The sequence below is a fragment of the Sarcophilus harrisii genome, chromosome 2 (assembly GCF_902635505.1).
Source record: "Sarcophilus harrisii chromosome 2, mSarHar1.11, whole genome shotgun sequence".
Taxonomy (NCBI): Eukaryota; Metazoa; Chordata; class Mammalia; order Dasyuromorphia; family Dasyuridae; genus Sarcophilus; species Sarcophilus harrisii.
This window is the reverse complement of record NC_045427.1, coordinates 107,646,671-107,672,343: the sequence shown is the minus strand read 5'-3', so window position 1 is coordinate 107,672,343 and position 25,673 is coordinate 107,646,671. Positions and strand designations below refer to the sequence as shown.

The window sequence follows — 25,673 nt, the reverse complement described above, 5'->3', positions numbered from 1 at the left end:
TTGTGCTAAGTGCTGGAGATAAATATAAGACAACCAACCTTTAAAAAGCTCATATTCAAAAGGGGAGGGACTACACAAATAGAGAGGTTTAGTTTCAAGTTTAAAGGAAAGATCTTTATAAACAAAAACTCTTCTGGCATTCAGTTTCCTCCATATAAAGTGAGGAGCTATTGAACTAGATGATTCTATAGCCATCATTGAGTGACCTTTGTGGAGAAGGGGCTTCCTATCCTTGCTACCACCTTTGCCTCTGGTGGACAAGGAGCCTACAACCCCTAGGAATAGCACTGTTCCTCGCATTAGCACCATGTTAGGGAGAGGAGCAACCTTTATGGAGAAACTGTTCTTCATTTCCAGCACCACCAATACCAGTTTGCCAATTGCCACTGATGAGGCAGGCAAAGCCCCTAAATTGAATGTGGCAAGGCTCCCTGAGGGAAACAAGTACCCACCTTGACAACCACCTCCTTTAATATCATGGGGATAGCTCAGTATTTAAAGCCCCCAAACCTAGGAATGGCAGTCCATCTACATCCCCATTTACCCCTTCACCCCACAGACTATCAGTTCTGCCTCCATCTTCACCCTTGTAGCCAAAATGGAGGGAAGCAATCTTTGTAGAAAAGGAATATACAATATCCCTATTGAAACTAAAATGAACCACTGACCAATTGCCATTAACTGCTCTCGAACATTGGGAATAGCAACAATTCCTCTTCTCTACTTCCTCAATCACTGATCCTCCTTTTACCTGGCCTCTGTCACCACAGTCCAGGAAAACAATTCTTGTGGAGTTGTGGCCAAGTGCCTTCCTCTGCAGGTGCTATGATCCCTGATTCCTCAGGAGCCATTGATACTGAAGATGAGAAAAATTAAGTTGTTGCCACCAAAGTTCTTATAGCCTTCGAATGGTTCAGCATCAGAAATAATGAGGTTTGGGGATTTTTTGTTTTTAAAGAAAATATATTTATCATATTGCCATTGTAACATCACTATGGGTTCTTTCCATTTAATCTTGGAGCTAAATTTTTCTATATGTATTGTTCTCTCCCTTTTTGAATAAGAGCTCTTTAAATTGTCATAATTTTTCTATATGTATCTCTAGCACCTAGCACAGTGTGGAAGATGGGGAAGAGAATATGCATTTACATATTGCACACTAGATGCTAGGTACTGTGCTAAACATTTTACAGTCATTCTCTCATTTGACCCTGAAAGGTAGGCGCTTGTACTATTCCCATTTTAAAGTTGAGGAAACTGGCAAACAGTTTTATAGTGTTCTCCTTGGTTTTCTGGAGGTCTTAGAGCAGCCTTCCTTTCAGCCAAGTAATCACCACAAGAATAGCCAAGTGTTAAAGTCCAAATCCTTTATTATCTCCTTCACACTCTAGTTTCCTTGCCTGGGGCCTGGGCTAGCTTTTTTAGAGGCCTTCTGGAGTCTTGGTTTCAGTGGAGAGGCTAAGGAGGAGAGCCATCCACCATGGTGCTGTGAGATGGGATGAATGAATCTGGCTCTGAGTCCTCCAGCTTGTGCTTTAGCCTCCAGCCACCACAAAGGTGGACAATGAAATGAATCTGTCTCTGTCACCTTGTCTTTTCTGGCTCTGACCCTGGCTGAGTTTGTCCCAGCTTATATGCTCTATTCTAATTACATTATCATGGGTGTGAATCTGTAGAGTAGGTGTCAGTCTTGTGGAACTATAAGTTCTAAGTACATATACTGAACTAGAGAACTATTCATCACCCTATGCTAAACTAGATAACCATTGTATTATCAATTCCACTGAGTTAGCACTTTGTAAGAATCCTTGTTTAAGTACAGAGTTCTGGCCCATAACACAGGTTATTATTTGCTCAGGATCACACAGCTAGTAAATAACTTGGAGTTTGTACTTAGTAAACATTTCATAAATACTTATTAACGTAAGTGATTTCCATCTATTTGGAAGTCAGAAGTAATGAAAATGAAATAATGTCAGTGAACAGCTAAGGGCCTGGCCAGGATAAGGAGAAAAAAGGTAAACTTCTTTAGGGTAGAGACTTCCTTTTTTTTTTTTTTTTTTTTTTTTTTTTAATTTAATAGCCTTTTATTTACAGGTTATATGCATGGGTAACTTTACAGCATTAACAATTGCCAAACCTCTTGTTCCAATTTTTCACCTCTTACCCCCCCACCCCCTCCCCCAGATGGCAGGATGACCAGTAGATATTAAATATATTAAAATATAAATTAGATACACAATAAATATACATGACTAAACCGTGATTTTGCTGTACAAAAAGAATCAGACTCCGAAATATTGTACAATTAGCTTGTGAAGGAAATAAAAAATGCAGGTGGGCATAAATATAGGGATTGGGAGTTCAATGTAATGGTTTTTAGTCATCACCCAGAGTTCTTTCTCTGGGCGTAGCTGGTTCAGTTCATTACTGCTCCATTGGAAATGATTTGGTTGATCTCCTTGCTGAGGATGGCCAGGTCCATCAGAACTGGTCATCATATAGTATTGTTGTTGAAGTATATAATGATCTCCTGGTCCTGCTGGTTTCACTCAGCATCAGTTCGTGTAAGTCTCTCCAGGCCTTTCTGAAATCCTCCTGTTGGTCATTTCTTACAGAACAATAATATTCCATAATATTCATATACCACAATTTATTCAGCCATTCTCCAACTGATGGGCATCCATTCAGTTTCCAGTTTCTAACCACTACAAAGAGGGCTGCCACAAACATTCGTGCACATACAGGTCCCTTTCCCATCTTTGAGATCTCTTTTGGATATAAGCCCAGTAGTAACACTGCTGGATCAAAGGGTATGCACAATTTGATAACTTTTTGAGCATAGTTCCAAACTACTCTCCAGAATGGTTGGATTTGTTCACAACTCCACCAACAATGCATCAATGTCCCAGTTTTCCCGCATCCCCTCCAACAATCATCATTACTTTTTCCTTTCATCTTAGCCAATCTGATAGGTGTGTAGTGGTATCTTAGAGTTGTCTTAATTTGCTTTTCTCTGATTAATAATGACTTGGAGCATCTTTTCATATGACTAGAAATAGTTTCAATTTCTTCATCTGAGAATTGTCTGTTCATATCCTTTGACCATTTTTCAATTGGAGAATGGCTTAGGGTAGAGACTTCCATTTTTGTCTGAACATCTCTAGCACAGTGCGCCTAGCACATCATAAATATTTAATAGATGCTTATTGAGCGAATAAATGGAAAAGTATTGTGACATCATTTCTCCAACATTAATCCTTCATTGGGATTGGCAGTTATGTCCTGCCTGGGATGGGAAATCAAGCCTTTTTTATCACATGACTTTCTCAACTACCATCACTGTCAAAGTTCCTGGCTCTAAGACTATAGTCTTGTCTTATTCAGGCATTCTAATGAAGAGGAAGGAAAAATGCAGTAGCTTCTCTAGCTAAGAATTGTCCAAAGTTTCCTTCTTTCCCAAATTACCTTCCAAACCATTATTACCATCGCATTCCTGTCCTTAGTACCATTATCAATTCACAGAATCTAAATTGGAAGTTATCTCTGAGATTCTCTAGCCTCAATCCATAATTGTATAAGAATCTCTTTCACATAATCAAGTGGTCGTACGGATCTCTTTTCAAAACTCCAGTGAAATATGAGACTACTAATTTTTAAGGTAGCTTAGGAATTCAACTTGTAAATAGCTGGGATTAATGGAACTTTATTTTGTTTTATTTTCTCTTTTCCATTATACCTACAATTTTATCTTTGCAACTTCTGCACATTGTTCTTAATTCTAAGAAGATTGTTTAATCATTCCTCCTATAAGACAACCTTTAGAATACTTGAAATTCACCATCATGTCCAAAAAGAAAGATTGAAAGGACTGCTATGTATAAAAATATCAATAGCGGCTCATTTTTTAACTACAGGATATATTTCAGTTGGGAAATAATTGGACCAAATTATAATAGACAAATGTAATTTAATATTGTAATGATAAAGGGACAATAGAAGACTTGTAAGAACTGATGCAAAGTGAAGTGAGCAGAAACAGCCTAAGATGACAGGAAAAGATAATGACAAATGTTGGGGATGTGGAAAAACTGGTTCACAATACTTTGTTGGTGGAATTGTGAATAGATTCATCCATTCTGGAGAGCAATTTGGAACTATGCTCAAAAAGTTATCAAATTGTGCATACCCTTTGATCCAGCAGTGTTTCTACTAGGTTTAGATCCCAAAGAGATATTAAAAGAGGGAAAGGGACTCACTTGTGCAAAAATGTTTGGCAGCCCTTTTTGTAGTGGCAAGAAAATGGAAACTTGAATGGATACCCATCAATTGGAGAATGGCTGAATAAATTATGGTATGTGAATGTTATGGAATATTATTGTTCCATAAGAAACAATCAACAGGATGATTTTAGAGAGGCCTGGTGAGACTTAAATGAATTGATGCTACATGAAATGAGCAGAATCAGGAAATGGACATGGCTCTTTCCAACAGTGAGATGATTCATACCAGTTTCAATAACCTTGTGATAAAGAGAGCATCTAAACCCAGAGAGAGGACTGTGGGAACTGAGTGTGGATCACAACATAGTATTTTCTCTGTGATGTTGTTTGCTTGCATTTTGTTTTTTCTCAGTTTTTTCCCCTTTTTGATCCGATTTTTCTTGTGCAGCAAGATAACTATAAATATGTTATACGTATATTGATTTAATATATATTTTAACATATTTAACATGTATCGAATTACCTGCCACATGGGTAGGGGGTGGGGGGACAGAGGGGAAAATCAGAAACACAAGGTTTTACAAGAGTCAGTGTTGAAAAATTATCCATGCCTATGTTTTATAAATAAAAAGCTTTAATAAATTTTTTTTTAAAAAAGACAGTCTTCAAAAACTTGAGAATACTGATAATGCAATAACTCATCACAATTCTTGGCACTGATAATGAAACATATTATCTACTTCCTAATGGAAATGATAAGACATATATTTAGACATGACTAATGTAGGGATTTGTTTTGCTGAACCATACATATTTATTGTATTTTTCTTTTTGTTTTGTTTTGTTTTGTTTTATTCTGGGTTTTCCCCCTGGGAAGGGGGAGTATGGAGGGGAGAGAGAAAATAATGTGTTTTAATTGAAAAAACAAAAATGGAAAACCACTATCATGCACCATTCCTCCTTCACCCTACCCCCATTAGTTTTTACTTCAGAATAAATATACTGTAGTTCATTTAGCCAGTACTCTTATGGCATCCTGAGTCTTTTTTGCCTTATTATCCTTTCCAGTTTATTACTAATATCCTTCCTAAAATATGGTAACTACAATTGAACAATATACTATCAATGTTTCTGATGTGGCTTGACTTGGGAATATTGTGGTATAGCTAGCACCTTCTTAGTCCTTATCCACCATGCCTCTTTTAATATAATCTAAGAACATAATAGCATTTTTGGTTTGTTTATTAACTTGAGATTTTAATGCACCCAAATCCCTTTATCTTTTTCAGATAAACAGCTCCTCAGACATTCCTCTTCATCAGTTACTTGGGAAGTCCATTTTTTTTTTTTTTTTTTTTTATTTAATAGCCTTTTATTTACAGGATATATACATGGGTAACTTTACAGCATTAACAATTGCCAAACCTCTTGTTCCAATTTTTCACCTCTTACCCCCCCACCCCCCCCCCTAAATGGCAGGATGACCAGTAGATGTTAAATATATTAAAATATAACTTAGATACACAATAAGTATACATGACCAAAACATTATTTTGCTGTACAAAGAGAATCAGACTCTGAATTATTGTACAATTAGCTTGTGAAGGAAATCAAAAATGCAGGTGTGCATAAATATAGGGATTGGGAATTCAATGTAATGGTTTTTAGTCATCTCCCAGAGTTCTTTTTCTGGGTATAGCTAGTTCAGTTCATTACTGCTCCATTAGAAATGATTTGGTTGATCTCGTTGCTGAGGATGGCCTGATCCATCAGAACTGGTCATCATCTAGTATTGTTGTTGAAGTATATAATGATCTCCTGGTCCTGCTCATTTCACTCAGCATCAGTTCGTGTAAGTCTCTCCAGCCCTTTCTGAAATCATCCTGTTGGTCATTTCTTACTGAACAGTAATATTCCATAATTTTCATATACCACAATTTATTCAGCCATTCTCCAACTGATGGGAAGTCCATTTTTAAACTTTAAATACATTACATTTATCCTTTTTCAGTTAATTTAATGTTCATACAGTTAATGCTGTTTTGAGATATTAACTAGAAGTGTTGCTTCCCCCATTGAAATTCAAGTTCCTTGAGCACAAGAACTGTTTTTTGCTTTTCTTTGTATTCCCTACATTTAGCACAGTTACCTAGCATGTAATTAGCACTTAATAAATGCTTGTGAATTGTATTTTTTTAAGTGAAGTAATTTCTAAAAATCTATAAAAATGACTTGGTAAAATATGAAAACCATCTCAACAAGACTCTATAGTTGCATAAGGATTATACTTGCATAGAAGGTATACAGCATTCCTACAATCTGAAAATCCACCAAGTATCAATGATAAGTTTTTTAAAAAGTCATTATTTTTTGGAATCTAACATAGAAATTTTTAAAAATTGGGCATCTGACCCAAAGCTCAGGAATATACTCCATACTTAAAGTTAACTAAAAAAAAGATTAAAGAATTCTATTGTAATAGCTTTGAAGCTAGAGGCTTAAATTCATAGCATCAATTACTATTCTAAATTGAGAAATTGATCAGTACAGTTCACCTGTGATTTGAATAATAATTTTGCTACAGTGTAGTTTAAGATTCATGTTGGGATTAGGCCCAAATCCAGTGGTTACCCTGTTCAGGTTCAATTTTGGGATAAAAATGAGATTTCATAACTCATTGAGCAATTAGTGTTTACCTTGCCCTGACATAGCTTTTATAGATAAAAACCCACCTTGTTTCCATGTGGAAATACATCTGTTCATAAGAACAGGTTTGGGTGACTTCTGTGATCTTCAGAAATCTACCATGTCATAAGGGCCCAGCTCCCATGTGACCAAGAAGCTGGTAGCAAAGGAGGCACTGTCTGAGTCTTACTCACACATCCCTCCTCCCCCTCCTGTCTTTTTGTTTGTGTAGTTAATGGGGAGGGGGTGAACACCAGTCCTGTTACAACATGTTAAAATTTCTTGTTACCACTTAACCAGTGTGAACAAAGTGAATCTTTTGTCTAATATATTGTTTGAAGAGAGATAGTATTCTTTTTGAGGCCTTGATATCCAACAAAACTTCTTGGAGAAAGGAAATACTTTGGTGAAGTATTTAAATTTGTTTCAGCATCTCACCAAAGAACTTCTTTATATATTTTCTTTGGTTATCCAATTATTTTCCTTAAAGGAAAACCTCAATCTAGCCAGTATAGTTTTTGATTGCATTAGCAAATAGTATTTCTTGACGATGTTAACCACTGATATATGTATGTATCTAAAATAACTCTCTAAATTGGTAATCTGCGTATATGTCAGGTCCAAGAAAAACGTGAAATGTTTCTGCTTTTACAATTTTCTGATGTAACATGATAAATTGCTAAGGTTTTCTGTACTATTAAAATTAAATTTTTCATTCTTCAGATAAGTAGGTAATTTTTCTAATGTTCTCTTATGAAATCCCATCTTACTCCTTGGTAGATTAAAAACAATGCTACATTTTATGAAGCATTTTCCTCATGCATTCCTCAGGCAATGGTTTTGTGATGGAGAGAGCCATCTGTACCCAAAGAGAGAGGACTAGGGAACTGAGTATGGATCACTGTTTGTGATGTTGTTTGCTTGCATTGTGTTACATAGTAATTTCACTCTTTTAGTTGTTTGCTTGCATTTTGTTTCCTTTTTCTTTTTGATCTGATTTATTTATTTTGATCTGATAATTCTAGAAATAGGTGTAGAAAAACTGCAAGTGTTTAACATTTATTGGATTACTTGCTGTGTAGGGGAGGGGGAGGAGAGAAGGGAAGGAAAAAATTCTGGAACACAAGATTTTGCAAGGGTAAATGTTGAAAATTAACATGCATATGTTTTGAAAATAAAAAACTTTAAAAAAAAAAGAGTTAAGATATGAAATTGAAGTGACAGTAGAGACTAGAGAAAGGATAGATGTATAGAACTTCAGGTCTTAGTTCAGTCCCAGTTGAAATGGACAATCTGAGCATATATATTTTAGTGGGATTATATGAATTGGTAATCATTCATTTATTTTTCTTTTCTCCCTTATTTTATGTTTTACTGTTTAAAACATTGAAACATTTTTGTCAGTTATGTGGCAATCAGTGACGCAAAAGGAATCCTGAGCAATCAGATTATTTTTGGTTATATCATTTACATCATTTTTTCATTAGATCAAAGGGCTCGATCTAGATGTCAATTAGCAAGGACATAGTTAAGTGTCTACTATGTGCCAGTCATTGAAACTAGGTGCTAAAAATAGAGACAAAAATAAAACGTTCCCTTCCCAAGAATTTACATTTTACTGGGAAGACAATATATACACATAAAGATATAAAAAACAACCTAACTAGGAAAGGCTTTATACATAAAGTATCTCTCAAGCTGAATCTTGAAGGAGATCAAGAGTCTAGGAGCTAGTGATAAGGATGAAAGAACATTGCAGGTACTGGAGAAGTACTAAGACATGGGGATAGAAATGGATTTTAGTTGTGAAGAATAGCAGAACTAGTGTCACTGGCCTGTAGGGATCATGGAAAAGATTAATGTGTAACAAGACTAAAAAGGCAATATGGAACTTTAAATGACATACAGAGAAGTGTAGGAATGGGGGAAGGAGAGAGCCTAGGAGGGGGAGGTAGCACAGTGAGAGGGATGGAAGGGAATGACCTAATCAGTCTTTTCAATTTAGGAAAATCACTTATTTCTGTGTGGAGAATGTATTGGAATAGGAAAGGACTAGAGGCTATTGCAGTAGTCCACATGAGAGGTGATGAAAGTTGTTAGTGGAGAGAAGGGGGGGAAATTGTGAGAAAAGTTGGGATATGTGCAAAAATGTTTGTAGCAGTCCTTTTTGTCATGGCAAGGAACTGGAAACTGAGTGGATGCCCATCAGTTGGAGAATGGCTGAATAAGTTATGGTATATGAATGTTGTGAAATATTATTTTTCTATAAGAAATGATCAGCAGGATGATTTCAGAAAGGCCTGGGGAGACTTACATGAAACTGCTCATTTCATGTGAAATTCATTTTTTTATACCATTAATGAAAAATGTATTCTTTTTTCTTTTAGGAAATAATGCAAAAGGTGTCCCCAGGCTCCTGATCAGTACACAAGGATTTGAGACAAAAAAACTAAGCTCATGTTTTCTCCTGATCAAGAAAATCATCCATCTAAGTCACCAGTTAAATATGGTGAACTCATTGTCTTAGGGTAAGGCTTCATAAACACAAGAGTATCCAGCAAAAACTGAAACTGTAGAATCGCTAAAGCTAGAAACAGTCTTATTGGGTCAGACCTCTATAAAAATGAAAACACTGTTATCATTCTATTCTAAGGTTTTCAAAATCCATATAGACACTAACTTCATATTGTCAATAAATATGGCATATTTGACAAATGGGGAAACTTAAGACACTTAACCAAGGCCACATAACAATTCATTAGAAGCTTTTCCTTGACATACCTTCTTTTACCCATCACAAGATAAAAGATTTACCACACTGAATTTTGCAAAAGATCCATACTCTTTCCCATATTGTAAATATCTTTCACAAAAGCAAGGTTCTTACTGCTTTGTTGTCCCTTAAAGGGGTTACCGCCTGTGTTCAAGTTGGAATTAGCTTCATAACTCTGTTATGAATAAAAAGTAGCTTTTTATACTTAAAACCCATTTTTCTTTCTTTTTGTTAAGTCTGCAAAATATGTCAGTGGCATTTCATCTATATATCTCATTGACATACTCCTTGGATTTAGGAACTGGAGGGAATTCACTTATTTATTTCTTTTTGTAATTAGTTGACCAAATAAACTATACCAGGTCAGTCCTTCTACCTAATGTCAACCTCCACAGGAAAATCACTTCAGAGATTCCAAATATCTACAGTAACAGTCAGTATGGTACAGGTGTTCCGTGTATAAAAATGTACAATGCCACAGAGAGTATTAGTAATTGAGAAAGCAATGTAGTATGGTGGAAAGATGACCTAATGCTGGAAGTCAAAAGATGTATTTTAATCCTACTTCTGTCACTTGTATTACTTTGAGTAGGTCATTTTTCCTATAGGTCAAGGATTCTGAACCTGGGGTTCATGAAGTTTTAAAAATATTTTGACAATTGTATTTCAATATAATTACTTTCCTTGACAATTGTATGTTTTATTTTATGCATTTAAAACCATTCTAAGAAGGGGTACGGAGGCTCTACCAGACAGACTGTCTGAGAGGTTAAAATAAGAATCCCTGCTGTAAGTTTTAGTTTTCTGTAAAAGCAGGAATTAGATAAGATGTTTTTTAGGCTTCTTTTAACATCTAAAACTATTCTGAGCATTATCACAAACATAGCTTTTAGACTGTCATTTGAATTTATTATAATAATTAGTATACTGTTTCAACTTTAAATCTTATTAGTGATGGGATGACATAGCTCATTTCTGAGAAACTGTGTGAAATCTTAACTCCCTTAGCAGAAGAGTTGAGAGCCATTTGAAAAAGTTTGAAATTCAACCCATATGTTTTTCCATATCACATTCATTTCCAACTAACATTTTGTTATCTTTTCCTTCTTATTTCTCTTGTTCTCCCACCACAGCAGTCACTTCTGTATATGATGCTCCTTTCTTTAAAATGAAAGTGATGCTTCCCCCTACAATCTAAAAGTAACAAAATAAAACTGGAAAGGCTTGTTAATTTTATGCCGTTGCTGTTTGGGAAAATACTTTGAGCTTCAGATGTACAATTTTAGGACAGACAAAACACAGATTCTTAAGGGGGAGGAATGAATCAGAACTAAAGAGAGGTTAGTAAGGGGATAGAGGAATTGCATTGGGATTAATGGCACCACACTGGTGCCAGCCACAACTGATTGTGTATTAATGGATTAAATTCCCCAGTGTGAAAGATGCAGAGATTTTCTGGAATAATTCTTACATATATGTGATGTATTATTTACATTTTTTGAATTATCATTACAATCTCTGAAATTCAAAAATACATTTTCCATGCTAAACAGTCATCTTTTCCTCTTTATACTTGAATTAGACAAGTATTCAAGGAGCAACAGTCAGTTCTTTAGCTTAAGATAACAACATTTCTGGTTTTGTAGTCTTTGGCCTCCGCTACAAGCCCATATTAAGCTTTTAGAAACAGATGAGAGGAGTGGCCAAGTATTGGGCCAATGCAGCTCAGGATGGAACATAGGTCAAAACAGGGGAGGAAGGAAATCATTTTGAAGGTCTTGCTTGTTTGGTACTTTGTTAATATTAGCCTGATCTCTAAAAACCACTGATTCTGGAGACAGGATATGTATCAATAGGAAAAAAAAAATGTCCATAGAGAGTTCTTCTAGTTGGCATGCATCTTAGTTAAATAGGTAGTCTGTTTTACATATTTCTTCCAGCACACTCTGTGTATGCATTGGAGAGTTAATTTTCTTCACCTAACACATCTAAAAATTCCTTATTTTAAAAGTTCAGCTATTTAAAGCTTTTGCTCCACAACTAAAGCAGAGTCTATTTTGAACAATACGTACTGTACTTTTAAAGGTTGTATTAGCACATGCAAACAGTCACCATATTTTTAAAAGTGAGTCATAAGTAGATAGCTGCTCTGCCATTAATCAACCCTTGATTATCTTTGATGGTAAAGGGGGAGAGGTGCCATTAATTAAGAACAATAGATAATCCAAAAGTCATTTCTCTGTAAATGTGAAATAAGACAAGCCTAGTTAACAGATTCTTCCCCCCCTTCTCTCTCACCTCCCTCACTTCCCTCGTGTCAGCATCTGGTATGGGAATCATCTATAGATGGGAGAAGATTCTGACTGTAGATAACAACTTGGGAGGTAATTGAGAATTTACTTTGCTAGGGAAAAAAAATAGTAAGGTTATAATCACAAGTGGTTACTTAACTTTTTTTTTCTCCATCAGGTATAATGGGTCACTCCCAAATGGTGATAGAGGAAGGAGAAAAAGTAGGTTTGCTTTGTTTAAAAGACCTAAGGCAAATGGGGTGAAGCCCAGCACTGTGCATATTGCCTGCACCCCTCAAGCTGCAAAGGTAATTAGATTTCTGTATGAAAGGGAAAAGTGAACTCTGGGTGGGGAAATGAAGTATATTTGAGTTGATTATCCCATTCTAATTCCTCTTCATGGCACAGGGAACTTTAGGTTCACTATCAGGAAATACTCCAGGGCTCTCAAAGACTATATGATAGCAGGAGGGTCTGGTAAGACTTGAAAGACCTAGCCTGTGGTCTTTTTTGCAGATGCTATATCAGAAGACCAGTCTAAGTTTGAAAGCAGACAGATAGGGGAGTGGAGAAAGTAAGGAAGAGGGGTGTGTGTGTGTGTGTGTGTGTGTGTGTGTGTATGTGTTATGTGTGTGTGCGCGCGCGCGCACATATATGTCCATTTAGCAACTCAGGAAGTCTAGACTGCTAAGGCATGGAAATGTTATTGTCTGACAGACTAAATCACAGATCCTTTGAAGTATGAGTTGAGTGTATTTCTCTTTAATATTTTCACATTTCTACTTCATACTTCTTTTCTCAGAGCTTAGTTACTTGTATCTTAATATAGGAAAAGTTAAAGGATTATTGGTGTGAACCAGTATAAAGGAAGAGCTTAGATAAGATTTCTGTGTTCAACAAGCAACAATGAACACTAAGTTCATTATTAACATAAATCCATCTACTTCATACCAAAAATCAAACTGTAGTTATTACATTGGTTTTTAAAAAAAATATTCAGCCCCCAGATTGAGCCCTTCCTTGAAAATAAAACAAAACATCCCAATCAGTGACAGTTTCTGACACTGTATACATTCTGTCATAGTAGTAGTCTCTTGCCTTTCATTTCTCACTGTATTTAGGTAGGCATATTGGATTTTTAGCACTGATAGCAAATTTTTTTAAAAACTAGAAGCCTCCTACAAGGCTTTTTAGGGGAAGGAAAAATTAAGAAAGAGTTGTTTAGGTTTTCTCTTCTCCTATGACCTTCTTACCATCAATAATACAATGACTCTGAAAAAATACATTTTGATTAAAGGATAGGCAACTCTAACTTTTCTTATTTTGGTAATTAACCCATTACTCTAGAAAGTACCCCAGCTCTTGGGCTACAATTGTTGTACAATCTTTACTCTTTAAGAAATAAATATTTTAACTTTGGGGGGGAAAGCTTTGTATTTACAAAACATGCATGGGTAATTTTTTCAACATTGACTCTTGCAAAACCTTTTGTTCCAAATTTCCCCTTCTTCCCTCAACCCCCCTAACTAGTCCAACACCTGTTAAATATGTTAAAATACATATTAAATCCAATATATATTTGAGTTGATTATCCCATTCTAATTCCTCTTCATGGAATAATTATCTTGCTGCACAAGAAAAATCAGATCAAGAAGGAAGAAAAAAAAAAAACTAAGAAAGAAAACAAAATGCAAGCAAATAACAACAGAGAGAGTGAGAATAAAATGTTGTTGTCCACACTCAGCTCCCACGGTCCTCTCTCTCTGGGTGTAGATGGCTTTCTTCATCACTGAACAAGTGGAACTGGTTTGAATCATCTCATTGTTAAAGAGAGCCATGTCCATCAGAATTGATCATCATATAGTCATAAAAACCAGAGATTTAAACTAGCAGTCCTAAAACACAAACACTTTTTAGCTGTCATCAGTCTTATCCTGGCCAGTAGGGAAAGAATGATCAAAGTATATGATAGAATCACTATATTAGTGAGAAAGTTTAGTGAGTAAATTTGGACTGCTTCTAGATTTTTGAGGAAGATAAATTCACAAGTGTGTTTATATACATGCTTGAGAATATCTTTCTTTAGACTTGGCTTTTGTCCTCTCAAACATATTCTCAGTTAAGGAACTTCCCCAGCTTCCATGACTTACTATGTTCCACTTTAGCTAAAGTAGCCTTACGATTGAGCTACTCATTTTCGATGAGGAATAATTGTGAAATTCCTTTGTCTAACCATAAAGTATCCTTCCATTTATCCCTTTATTTTACTCTTTTATAGCTATTCATCTCCATGAATTTCAGGCCCTTCTTTACTCAAAAGTTTTTCCACTCTTCCACACTTCCACTCTTACTCTGCTTTCATTTTTTTATTTCCCAGTCTTGATCTTATAATTAAGCAGTTTAGATATCCACTGCCCTTTATGCTTAAATTTGTTTTCTTCTTGTCCTGTTACCAAACATGCTTTTGTTTTTTGTTTTTTGTAAAATACCAACCCTAAATTATCACCTTTTCACTTATTCACATTTTGCTGAATCATGAATCTTTTTTTTTTTTTTCATTGAGAAAATCATATGTCTCTGCTCATTGGCCTTTATACAGATGTCTGTTACCTACTTATTCCTATAAGTTAATCAATTTACTTTTCCTTAATTCACTATTTGGGCAGCTAGGTGCTGGAAGGAATGCCAGGCCTGAAATCAAAACCAGGCTCAGAAAATTATGAGCGGTGTGACCCTGGGCAAGTCACTTCACCCCTGTTTGGCTTAGTTAGGAATGAGGCATTTGTAAAATGAGCTAGAAAAGGAAATGACAAATCACTCCAGTATCTTTGCCAAGAACACTCCAGATGGAGTAATGAAAAATCAGACACAACCGAAAAACAACTACAAAATTTACTGTTTAGCAAATTCAACCATAGCCTCTATTCCAAACCTTCTTCTCTTTTCAACTCTCACATCACCCCTTTCCTTCTTGTTGCAGGACCTTTTCTCATACTTTATTGAAAAAATAGAGGGGTAGCTAGGTGGCACAGTGGATAGAGCACTGGCCCTGAAGTCAGAAGAACCTGAGTTCAAATATGGCTTTAGACACTTAACACTTCTAGCTGTGTGACCCTGGGCAAGTCACTTAATCCTAATTGCCTCAGCAAAAAAAAAGAAAGAGAAAATAGAGACCGTCTACCAGGTGCTTTCTCTTTCCCTCTTCTCTATGTCACCAAACCTTTTGAAATTGTCCCTAATCTCTTCTCTTTGGTCAGTTGAACATTTCCAATTGGAAGGGCCAACAGTTTCTCAAACACAGTTGTCTAAAATAGATGTATCCTTCCCTAAATCTTTCTTAAACTATCCTTTCTTTTTAACCTTCCTGTGTCTATTGAGATCACTACTACCCTTTTAATCACCGAATTTTGCAGTTTCAATCTGTAACTTCTCTTCCCTTTATCCCAGACAACCAATCAGTTGTCACAACTTATTGATTCCACCTCCATCATATTTATTATATTTGTCCTTTTCTCTCCACTTACATAACCAATACCCTTATGTGGACAATTATAACCTCCTAATTGAGATCTCCAGTCCATTTTCTACACAGCTGCCATATTAATATTCCTAAAGCATAAGACTGTGTTATTCTTCTGTTCAGGAAACTTTATTGGCTCTCTGTTGCCTAGAATACACAGTCTCCTCTATTTGGCATTAAAAGCCCTTCATAATTGAACTCCACTCTGGTTTTCCAGGCTTATTGTATAGTCATAATTCCCCCCATGCATATCTAAACTAGCTTCTGCCGGTCTTTGTTCAAGAGACCTTTTTTTTTCATGCCACTGACACCCATATGGTTCCTCATACCTGAAATGCTCTTCTTTTTCACTTATGCTTTTTGAAATCCCTAGACTTCTTCAAGACTCTGGAAATGTCTATCCCTACATAAGAATTATCCTTCTCCCCCTAGATGATAAGGTTCTCCCTCGCCCCCAACTCCTCATTGTGTTGTATTTACTCTGTATTTTTTATTTAATCTGCATTCACATTTTTGTCCCTCTTCCCCTATTTCTAGCACATGAAAGCTTTTTATAGTACAAATGCTTGCCGAACAAAGAAAAGGGCTTATTACTCAGACAGTAGGGATTTGGGACTGGCATTTAAAAACTTAGCTTTCAGCTCAATAAAACCTGACTGAAATCTAATTTGACCAAATTTTCATCACTATCCCTAAAAGTAGATTTAGCTGAAAAATAATGCGAATTTTTCTTTGTGTTAATAAGTTATTTTGTCATCAAGCTTTGACTTTAAAATTTGTATATAACATTATAAAATTTATATATGACATTATAAAATTTTGTTCTCTTAATGTTTTATCCTTTACAGATGAGCCATCACATTGAGACCAAGTATAAATGTGTAATATTGAAGCTTTAATCAGAAAACATTTGTTCATGAGCTTCTTTGCTGTGGAAAAGTTAGGATTGTGGTCACATCAGCATCATGTTCATTTCCTTTTGTGATGCTTAATCATTCTATGTACCTTTTTATGTCTAGCTAGCATATGGCTAACATTTGGCATCACTAAGTGTGTCTCTCATAGCAACATCTGTGAGGCTAAAAGCATGTTTAAAAGAACCTGTTAAATCTGCTTTTCTACAACTTTATTCTTTCATTTTAATTTCTTTATTTGTCCTTTATTTAACTTTATTCTTTAGTTTCAAAAATATTTTTATTTAGTCCATACATGTTCAATGACTTTTGAGTATCTTCCTTTTAAAAACAATTAAAAAAATTTTTTTTCAATCTCTATGTAGTCTTTTGGTTTAAATTACTTAATTTATAATATTGTATGATATTATACACCAGAAATTTGTGGTATGTTTTTAAATCTTAGAATTAGAAATCAAACATTTACTGCTTTGATCCATTCTTTTTAAAATCTGCTATTGCAGTGACTTAGCTTAGATGTTAGCAATGCAATATATGCTATCTCATTTGATGTTCAAAATCCATATTATGTGATTATAAGGACCTAAGGGATATGTAGAAAGATGCTAGGGTATTGTGTGTTTGTGTGTGTCTACAGGATGCTGTGGTATTTGTGGTGCTGGTTTTGTATTTAAAGAGTTAATCTTATCCCACAGATTAGTCCAGATAATTTTTTTATGTTTTTCCTCATCAAACCAAGGGAATTGAATTAAGTCACACAATTGATATAATCCTATTATTAGCCCCTATTAGAACTAAACTTCAGAAGAAAAACAAAAACTAAACCAAATTTATTTTATACAACAATTATGTCTGTCTTATTTTTTCTTTTCTAGGCAATAAGCAATAAGGACCAACATAGCATATCATATACTTTGTCTCGAGCTCAGACGGTGGTGGTTGAATATACTCATGACAGCAACACTGATATGTTCCAGGTATTTCTAAGACTGCATTTTTTTTTCCTTAAGAAAATAAATTTCATCAGATCTTCATCCTTAACTTTGATTTGGAATGTCTTTTTTCCCCCCTTAAACAATGAAACAATTCTTGAAATAAAAAATAAACCTTTATTATATACCAAAAATTATTTTTGAAGTTTTTCAGAATGCACTCTAATGAATTACAGGCTTTTTTTTTTTTTTTTCCTGAGGCAATTGGGATTGAGTGACTTGCCCAGGCTCACACAGTTAGGAAGTGTTAAGTGTCTGAGACTAGATTTGAACTCAGGTCCTCCTGAATTCAGTGCTGGTGCTCTCTGCACTGTGCCACCTAGGTGCCTCTTGGGCCCTTTCTTAAAATGTGCAGATAAATGATTGAATCTGTTGTACCTTTTTAATGTGCCTTCTTGTTTTCATCAAAAAATAAGCAGCCTCAATGAAGATTTGGATTAATGATCTTATTAGATCCTACAGTGATGTTGCACTGTCATCAGTACAATTGTGCTGACTTTTAACGTTGGAGTTTTTCACTGGCAACCAGTTAAAATGCCATTCAGTATAATTTTTAAATTCAGTTTTTCAGAGGTCAAGAAAGATTTTCCTAACATAAACACTTTGTTGTGACTTTGCTGGTAGAAAAACCAGACATTTCTACATCAAAGTAGTTATTTTTTTTTTAATTACAATCTATTTTTTTCAGAGTATAAATGTCTCTGATGTATTAGTCTGTGCCTTGAAGAATTGAATTTCTCTTAATATTTCTGGGAGTTGGCCGTCTTTTTGGCCCAGTAACTTTTCTAATCCGTTAAATATAGCTTCCAATTGTAATTGCCATAGTTGGCAAAAGAAGTATATATATTATTTTCAATCAATTAGGCCATGTATCTTCTATTATTTCCTGTCACAGTCAGCAGGAACATATTCCAGGTATAGTTTAAAACTAGTATTCCCTGTAACATACACTTTTAGAATTTGATGGTGTTTTACAAACACATTTTCTTTTTTGATATTTTCAATTCCAGTCTGTGATAAGGGGTGGCTTTTCTTGCCAAGATGAATGCCTCTATAGTCACCCCTTATCCCATCCTCTCATATCTTCTATAGAAAATTGCCACCACAATCATTCTCTTTGCTGCCAGCCTCCCTTTTTCTGCCTTTTTTCTCCCACTGTGCCTGTCTCACTTACTCATTCATTCTCTCTCTCTCTCTCTCTCTCTCTCTCTCTCTCTCTCTCGCACTCGCTCTCTTTCTCTCCCTTCCCCTTTCCCTCCCCCTTCCTCCCTCCTTTTCAGTTTCTCCTTATTTACTAGGATATTTTTTTTCTGATTACAAAATACCAAGCTTTTCCCTATTATCCTTTACTAGTCCTACCATTCTCTCTGAGTTTTCTCCTGTATCTTTAATACTTTTTACATGTAAACTTCAAGAAAAAAACTGTTTACACTTATCTGGACTTCTCTTCTCCCATTCTTTTCTCAGCCCTTCTCAAGATAGTTTCCAAACCTCGTCATTCTTAACTGGATCTGCTTTCTCCAAAGTTGCCAGATCCAGTGACTTTTTCTTGGTCTCCATCCTTCTTAATCTCTAGGTTTTTGTGAAATTACTATCTTGGTTCTCCTCTTAACTTTCTGATCCTTCTGGGTTTCCTTATTAGAGCATCATTGATACTGTTCGCCCTCCAGCTCTAGGTGTTTCCTAAAACTCAGTCTTGGATCATCTTATCTTCTCTCGGCATTCCTGCAAACTCTGTTATCTCTGTGCAAATGACTTCCAAATCTATATCCAGTTCCAGTTGCCCATCACTAACAATTGAACATTTCAAACTGGATTTCCCATTGCTATCTCAAACTCATTATAGCTAAAATGAAACTTAATTCTGTTTAATCCACACCTCTCTCCACTTTTTCCCCTTCCCCCAAAGATACTAGCACTGTTCTTAGGTTTGCAACCTTGAAGTTATCTTTGGCATTTTATTCTCTCTCATCTCACATATGCAGTGATTTGTCAAACCTTAACATTTCTATCTCTGCAACATATCTGTCCCTTTCTTTTTATTCCTGTCTTCCTTTCAGTAATTTCCATTGGCTTCCTATTACCTCGGTGCTGAAATACAGATTTCCTTCCCTGTTTGACTTTTAAAGCCCTTCCCACATTAGCCCCATTCTCTCTATCCAGCTTTAAATAATTGCTTCTTTTTTCTGTACTTTGTGGTCTAGCCATACTAGTTTTTTTGTATCCCTCATATGTTCATCTCTGAACTTTACATAGGCTTTCTGTCCTTTGTACCTAAAGTGTACTCCCTCCCCACTTTAACCTTCTAGAATTCAAAACTCGGCTCAAGTGCTTACTTCTGCATGAAGTCTTTTCTCAGCCTTCCCATCCACCCCCATATAAAAAAATCACTTTGTATTTATTTTGTGTGTGTAAGTAAAAAATATCTTCTTTGTATATATACAATCACTGATCAAATATAAACTCCATGAGGAGAAATTATTCATTTCTCCCTTTGTATCCTTGTCACTAACTTCACTGCCTGGAAGGAACATAACAGATTTTTGGCACAAAGGAACTATTAAACTTGGGAACCATCCCGTGTACTTTGTAAAAGCCTTGTACTGTTTCTTCAAGTACACTAGATAGAAATAATAAAGAGAGATATCCTATGTAACAATACCTATAAACCAGAAAATTGAAGTTCTTCATATTCCAAAAAGATACAATGAAAACCTGTATACCTTTCATGAAGATAACCACCACCCAAAGGGCACAATTTTGTTTAAAGTATATTTGTGCTTTAAAAAAAAAAACAAAAACTATTAATGAGGTTAAATGAGGCAAAAAATACCTTTTCCAAATCCTTGATTTAGTTGGAAAATCTTTTTTTTGTCTAATATCTACACTTTGCAACTTTAAAAACACTATCTGGTATGAACTAATGAACTAGTCTAACACAAATATGTGGATATTAACTCAATTGGAAAAATGTTTCAAGCTGCCATTTAATGGGATAGCCCTTAAATTGAAATTAAGTTGTAAATTACATTGCCATGATGTAGGAATCTTCTGTAGGCTCCCTTCCAAATTAAATTTCTACATAGTTCTTACAAGCTCTTTGATTTCTCTACCCATAGCATATATTAGAAACAGAAAATACACTAGTGCAAAAAGCATGGTTTTTGACGACCATGGATTGTAAGGACTCATTCCTAAAGACGTCTCAGTAGACTGAGGACACAATAGTACAGATACTGCTGTTCATAATGGCTACATTCAGCAATGATAATAAATGTTCAGTTGTAGTCAGTATGTTTTAAGAAGGTAGGAGATTGTTTAGAATGCATATTAAATTTATGTTCAACATTTAAAATAAACTTTGATGTTTAAAAGTTCTAATCTTTAGTATTCTAGAAGTATTCCCGATAATTCATATAGTAATTCAAAGTCACAAATCTATACTTAAAGTCATGCTCCTAATCAATTATTGTATCAGAAATATTTTTCCAAAGTTGTTGGTTTCTAAGGACATAATGATCCTATATCTGAGAGTGGTAACTCTGAGCCTTAGAAACTTGAGAGGTTTACTGCTCTGATTCTTTTGTTCTCTGTTATGTTAAATGAGTTTTCTTTGATTTTATAATCTTTTATTTCTTCCCCAGATTGGACGATCTACTGAAAGCCCCATTGATTTTGTGGTAACTGATACAGTTCCTGGAAGTCAAAGCAATTCTGATACACAGTCAGTGCAAAGTACTATCTCAAGATTTGCATGTAGAATCATATGTGAACGGAATCCCCCCTTCACAGCCAGGATATATGCTGCAGGATTTGACTCATCAAAGAACATCTTTCTTGGGGTAAAAAAATGTTATTTTATATTTATATCAACTTATAATTTATAATTACAGATAAATGGATGTTTTTTTCATTGTTGCTCTTCTTCTAGGAAAAGGCTGCCAAGTGGAAGACTGCAGATGGACAAATGGATGGTTTGACCACAAATGGAGTTCTTGTTATGCATCCACGCAATGGTTTTACTGAAGACTCTAAACCAGGGGTATGGAGAGAAATCTCAGTATGTGGAAATGTATTCAGCCTACGTGAAACCAGATCAGCTCAGCAAAGGGGGAAAATGGTAAGTTCAGAAAGAACTTTTTAATTCAGTTTTTTATAGTCAAGAAACCACCAGCAATCAATAGTACTTTGAAATAAATGGATTCTTATGCTTGCAAACAGAACTGTTTCATACCTGCTAACACAAGATTGCATGAGATTTATATATAAATTATGTCAAATATAAAAATACTAAATATGGTACTAGATGATAACTCACCATTTTACATTCGTTGATTTCTTTCACATTTGTCCTATTTAGTCATTCTGAAATCTAAAATTTTCTAAACTGAAAGCTACAAAGGATCTAGATGCTGTTTTGTTCTATGTTCCCTAGCTACATTTATTCTGAGATTTTCATATCGTTTGCCTATAGTTTTTTATCTGGTTAAAAGTATTGTTAACATTTCAATTATCTACCATTACCTTGCAGTTAAAAAAAAAAAAAAAAAAAAAAGCATTTGTTATTATCTCAAGTCACAGCATCTTTATTTCTAAGCATCTTTTTTGTTATGACGCTGCCCCAAGATTTTAATGAGCTCCTAAAGAGCAGTCAGGGAGTAATTAGTATTCTTTCTAAGCACATCCAAAACTGAAACAGTCATATATAAAGCCAAATTAACCCTGCTTCTTCTTTTCCTTCCCCACCCAGGTGGAAATTGAAACGAACCAGTTACAGGATGGCTCCTTGATCGATCTCTGTGGCGCCACCTTGTTGTGGCGGACGGCAGAAGGCCTTTCCCACACTCCCACAGTCAAGCATCTGGAAGCTCTGAGGCAGGAGATCAACGCTGCACGGCCCCAGTGCCCTGTGGGGTTCAACACACTTGCTTTTCCTAGTATGAAAAGGAAAGATGTTGTCGATGAAAAGCAGCCTTGGGTGTATCTGAACTGTGGCCATGTTCATGGGTATCACAACTGGGGTAACAAAGAAGAGAGAGATGGGAAGGACCGGGAATGCCCCATGTGTAGATCTGTTGGCCCTTATGTCCCACTCTGGCTTGGCTGTGAAGCTGGATTTTATGTGGACGCAGGCCCTCCGACTCATGCTTTCAGCCCTTGTGGGCACGTGTGTTCAGAGAAAACAACTGCCTACTGGTCCCAGATCCCGCTTCCTCATGGCACTCACACTTTCCATGCGGCCTGCCCCTTTTGTGCACATCAGCTGGCCGGCGAGCAAGGCTACATCAGACTCATATTCCAAGGACCTCTAGACTAATGAACGTGCACTAGGGTGGCACGAAATTTATAAGCTAAGTGATGCAGGTTTTTTCCACCAGTTGTCTACAAATTTCTCTGCTTTGATCATTTACATTAAGATGAAGACTTTTTTGGGAAAAAATAAATTTTTTTGTATTTGTAACAAAAAATTCCTGAGCAAAATCTGGAAGAGTCAAACAAAGGAATCTGGTGCCATTCCAGACTTCCGTATTCTGTGTCTGATTATATATTTTGAAGAAAGAATTAATTCAATGCCTTCATTTCTGTGTTTTTTGAATCACTCATCCTCGGTGTCTAAGAGATGTTTTGTATTACTGAGGTACCGTTGGTTCAAACTATGTTAGTTTACAGTTTGGATGCAAACATTGTAAAATACAGCAACATGTACATTAACTTTCTTTTTCTATTTATCTTTGTTATAGAAAATATCTGAGAGTGTATTTGCTAGAGTAGCACAGTAGTGTAACATCCCTTGCGTGGATGCTTTGAGTCACTAGCAGAGGGCAGGGATTTGCAAGGTTAGGAAAAACATTATGAAACAAATCTTTTCTTTTTTTTAACCAAAAATAATATTAAATTTGGTAGATTTAGTAGAATGCTTTGTAAAACAAAATTCATGCAAATTACATTGTATAAGATTTGTTTGTTTTTAACCACATTAAGGATAATCAGGAAGGATTTTCTTAAAATGTTTCTCTAGTGTGTAGTACTATAATAAGAACTTATCACTAAGAAACATTTTATATGCTCCTCTGAATATGCAATTTAATCTAGATTATATATTTTTCTCCCATGATAACTAATCTGTTTTTAGTATTAGCTACATTCGGCAGGTTTATTTATTTATTATTATTATTTTTTTTTTTTTTTAAGACACAAACTGTGGTTCATCTGTTCACTGGAAAAATCTTTCATAATTAGAAACTGCATAAATTATCACGGACTTGACTTTTAGGGAAAAAAAATGCTTAAATTGGGTGTTTTACATTTGACCTAATCTGCAGATTTTGGAGATATAGATATAGACATAGATAAAGTGGGCTGAACGGCACAAACTTGTGTCTTTGAACCCAGAAGACCAACCCGTAACCTATGGGCTTAGGTCCTCAAAATAGTTGGTTTACATTGGAACTTTGAATTGAAATCTTATTCAAGTCCCAGTATTCCTACAAAGCACTGGTCATTTCAGCAAACACATACTTGAGCAGGTGATAGTAAACAACAGTGATGGCAGAAATGAAAGAAATTGTACTTGCTCATGAACAAAGTGGCCTTTAAAACTTTGCTTTCAGAAGCATGAAAAATTCCCTCCTTTTTTCATGCACTGATACACATGAAAGTTATAGATAGATGTGCTACATGAAAAAAAGGTTTTGTGACATATTTGTACATCAGTATACCCTGGGATTAGGCTGAGGTTTTTCCATTTATGATGTTTTTCCCTTGGTTTAAGAAAAAAAAAAAGGTATATAATAAAAATTGACAATAGCAAATTCCTGTACTTTGTAGCATAGCTTTGATTTTCTCAGTAAAAAGAACAAAAAAGATTCTTTTGCTTAGAAGCCATGAACTGTTTTACTTCAGCTGTCAGATTTTCCTTGTTTTTTGTTTTTTTTTCCTAAAAAAAACAGTTGTTTGGATTCACTCAGGAAATGCATGTCAGGAAACCTGTATTATAAGTATAAGTAACTGCTGTTACACCCTTTTCATAGAAATATAATTGTTTTTGAAATTTTCTAGATTCATGCATTATTACCGATGCAGCACAGAAATCAACCCTTATATTGTATTTGTTTTAATCATTTCTGTTTGGGCTATACTGTAGCTATTTTTTTTTTTTTTTTTGCAATTTAATTTATTCAAACTGTAAGTAAACACTTTTCAAAATAGACATGTGAAGCTTTCTTTTTTTGATTTAAGTTTTTTGGTTTTGTATATGGGGAAAAAAAAGAAAACAGGAATGGGAAATTAATGGTAGGGATATTGGAGGAGACAAACTATTTCACAAGCTGGAAGGATTCATTTCTAGTATGTGGAAGGTTTATGTTTAATGTATCAGTCCTTCCTTTTACTTAGAATCAATCAGTCAATAAATATTAAGCATCTACTAAGTACTGGGCACTAAACTAAGATCTGGGAATACAAAAAGATGCAAAAGACAAATCCCTGTCTTATAGGAGGTTACAATCTAATAGGGAAGACAACATGCAAAAAAAAAAAAAATATATATATATATATATATGTACATATATATAATAAGCTATAGATTAAATAAATAGGAAATAAATTTAAAGAGGAAAGACACTATATTGAGAAGGGCTTCCTGTAAAAGGTGTCTAGTTAGGATTCAAAGGAAGCCAGGGATGTCAATAGTTGGAGCAGAAAAGGAAAGCATCGCTGCCATAGACGATAGCCAGAGAAAATACCCAGAAATGAGATGGAGCAATCAGATGGAAGAGTACATGCCAGGGAGAGAAGTGTAAAAAACTGGAAAAGTAGGAGGGGCCAAGTTGTGAAGGGCTTGGACAAACTATATACCTTTTGCATTTGGTCCTGGAAGTATTAGGAAGGGAAAGGGGAGGAAGGGTTGGGGGGAGTTGTAACGTGATTGGACATGTCCTCTTAAAAAAATCACCTTGGAAGATGGATTGCAGTGGGGAGATATTTGACAGGCAGATCCACCAGCAAACTGCTGCCATAATCCAAGTGTGTGAGGTAGTCAGAGCCTGCCCTAGAGTGGCAACAGTGTCAGAGGAGAGAAAGAGGCAATTTCAAGAGATGAAGTAGACAGGCCTTGGCAGTAGCTTAGATATGGAGAGTGAAAGGCCTAGGATGCAAGTCTGAGGGACCAAGGATGCTAGTGCCCTCTGTTGCCATGGAGAAAGGAGAAGGAAGGGACACCTGAGAGGGAAGGACAATGAGTTGTTTTGAACATACTGAATTTAAGATGTCTATT

At 35.4% G+C, this 25,673-nt stretch overlaps 1 protein-coding gene across 3 annotated transcripts in view; it reads left to right on the top strand.

The window, feature by feature from the left end:
• PELI1 (pellino E3 ubiquitin protein ligase 1) overlaps positions 1-24,606 on the top strand; it is a 66,621-nt gene extending 42,015 nt beyond the window's left edge. For all 3 annotated transcript variants that reach the window (XM_031950560.1, XM_031950561.1, XM_031950562.1), the window contains exons 2-7: positions 9,296-9,436; positions 12,151-12,280; positions 17,282-17,383; positions 21,043-21,240; positions 21,330-21,518; positions 22,149-24,606. In XM_031950560.1, the coding sequence (XP_031806420.1) occupies positions 9,366-9,436; positions 12,151-12,280; positions 17,282-17,383; positions 21,043-21,240; positions 21,330-21,518; positions 22,149-22,715 (1,257 nt within the window). In that variant the 5' untranslated portion in view covers positions 9,296-9,365 and the 3' untranslated portion in view covers positions 22,716-24,606. The remainder of the gene's footprint in view (positions 1-9,295; positions 9,437-12,150; positions 12,281-17,281; positions 17,384-21,042; positions 21,241-21,329; positions 21,519-22,148) is intronic.
• Positions 24,607-25,673: the final 1,067 nt, after the last annotated feature.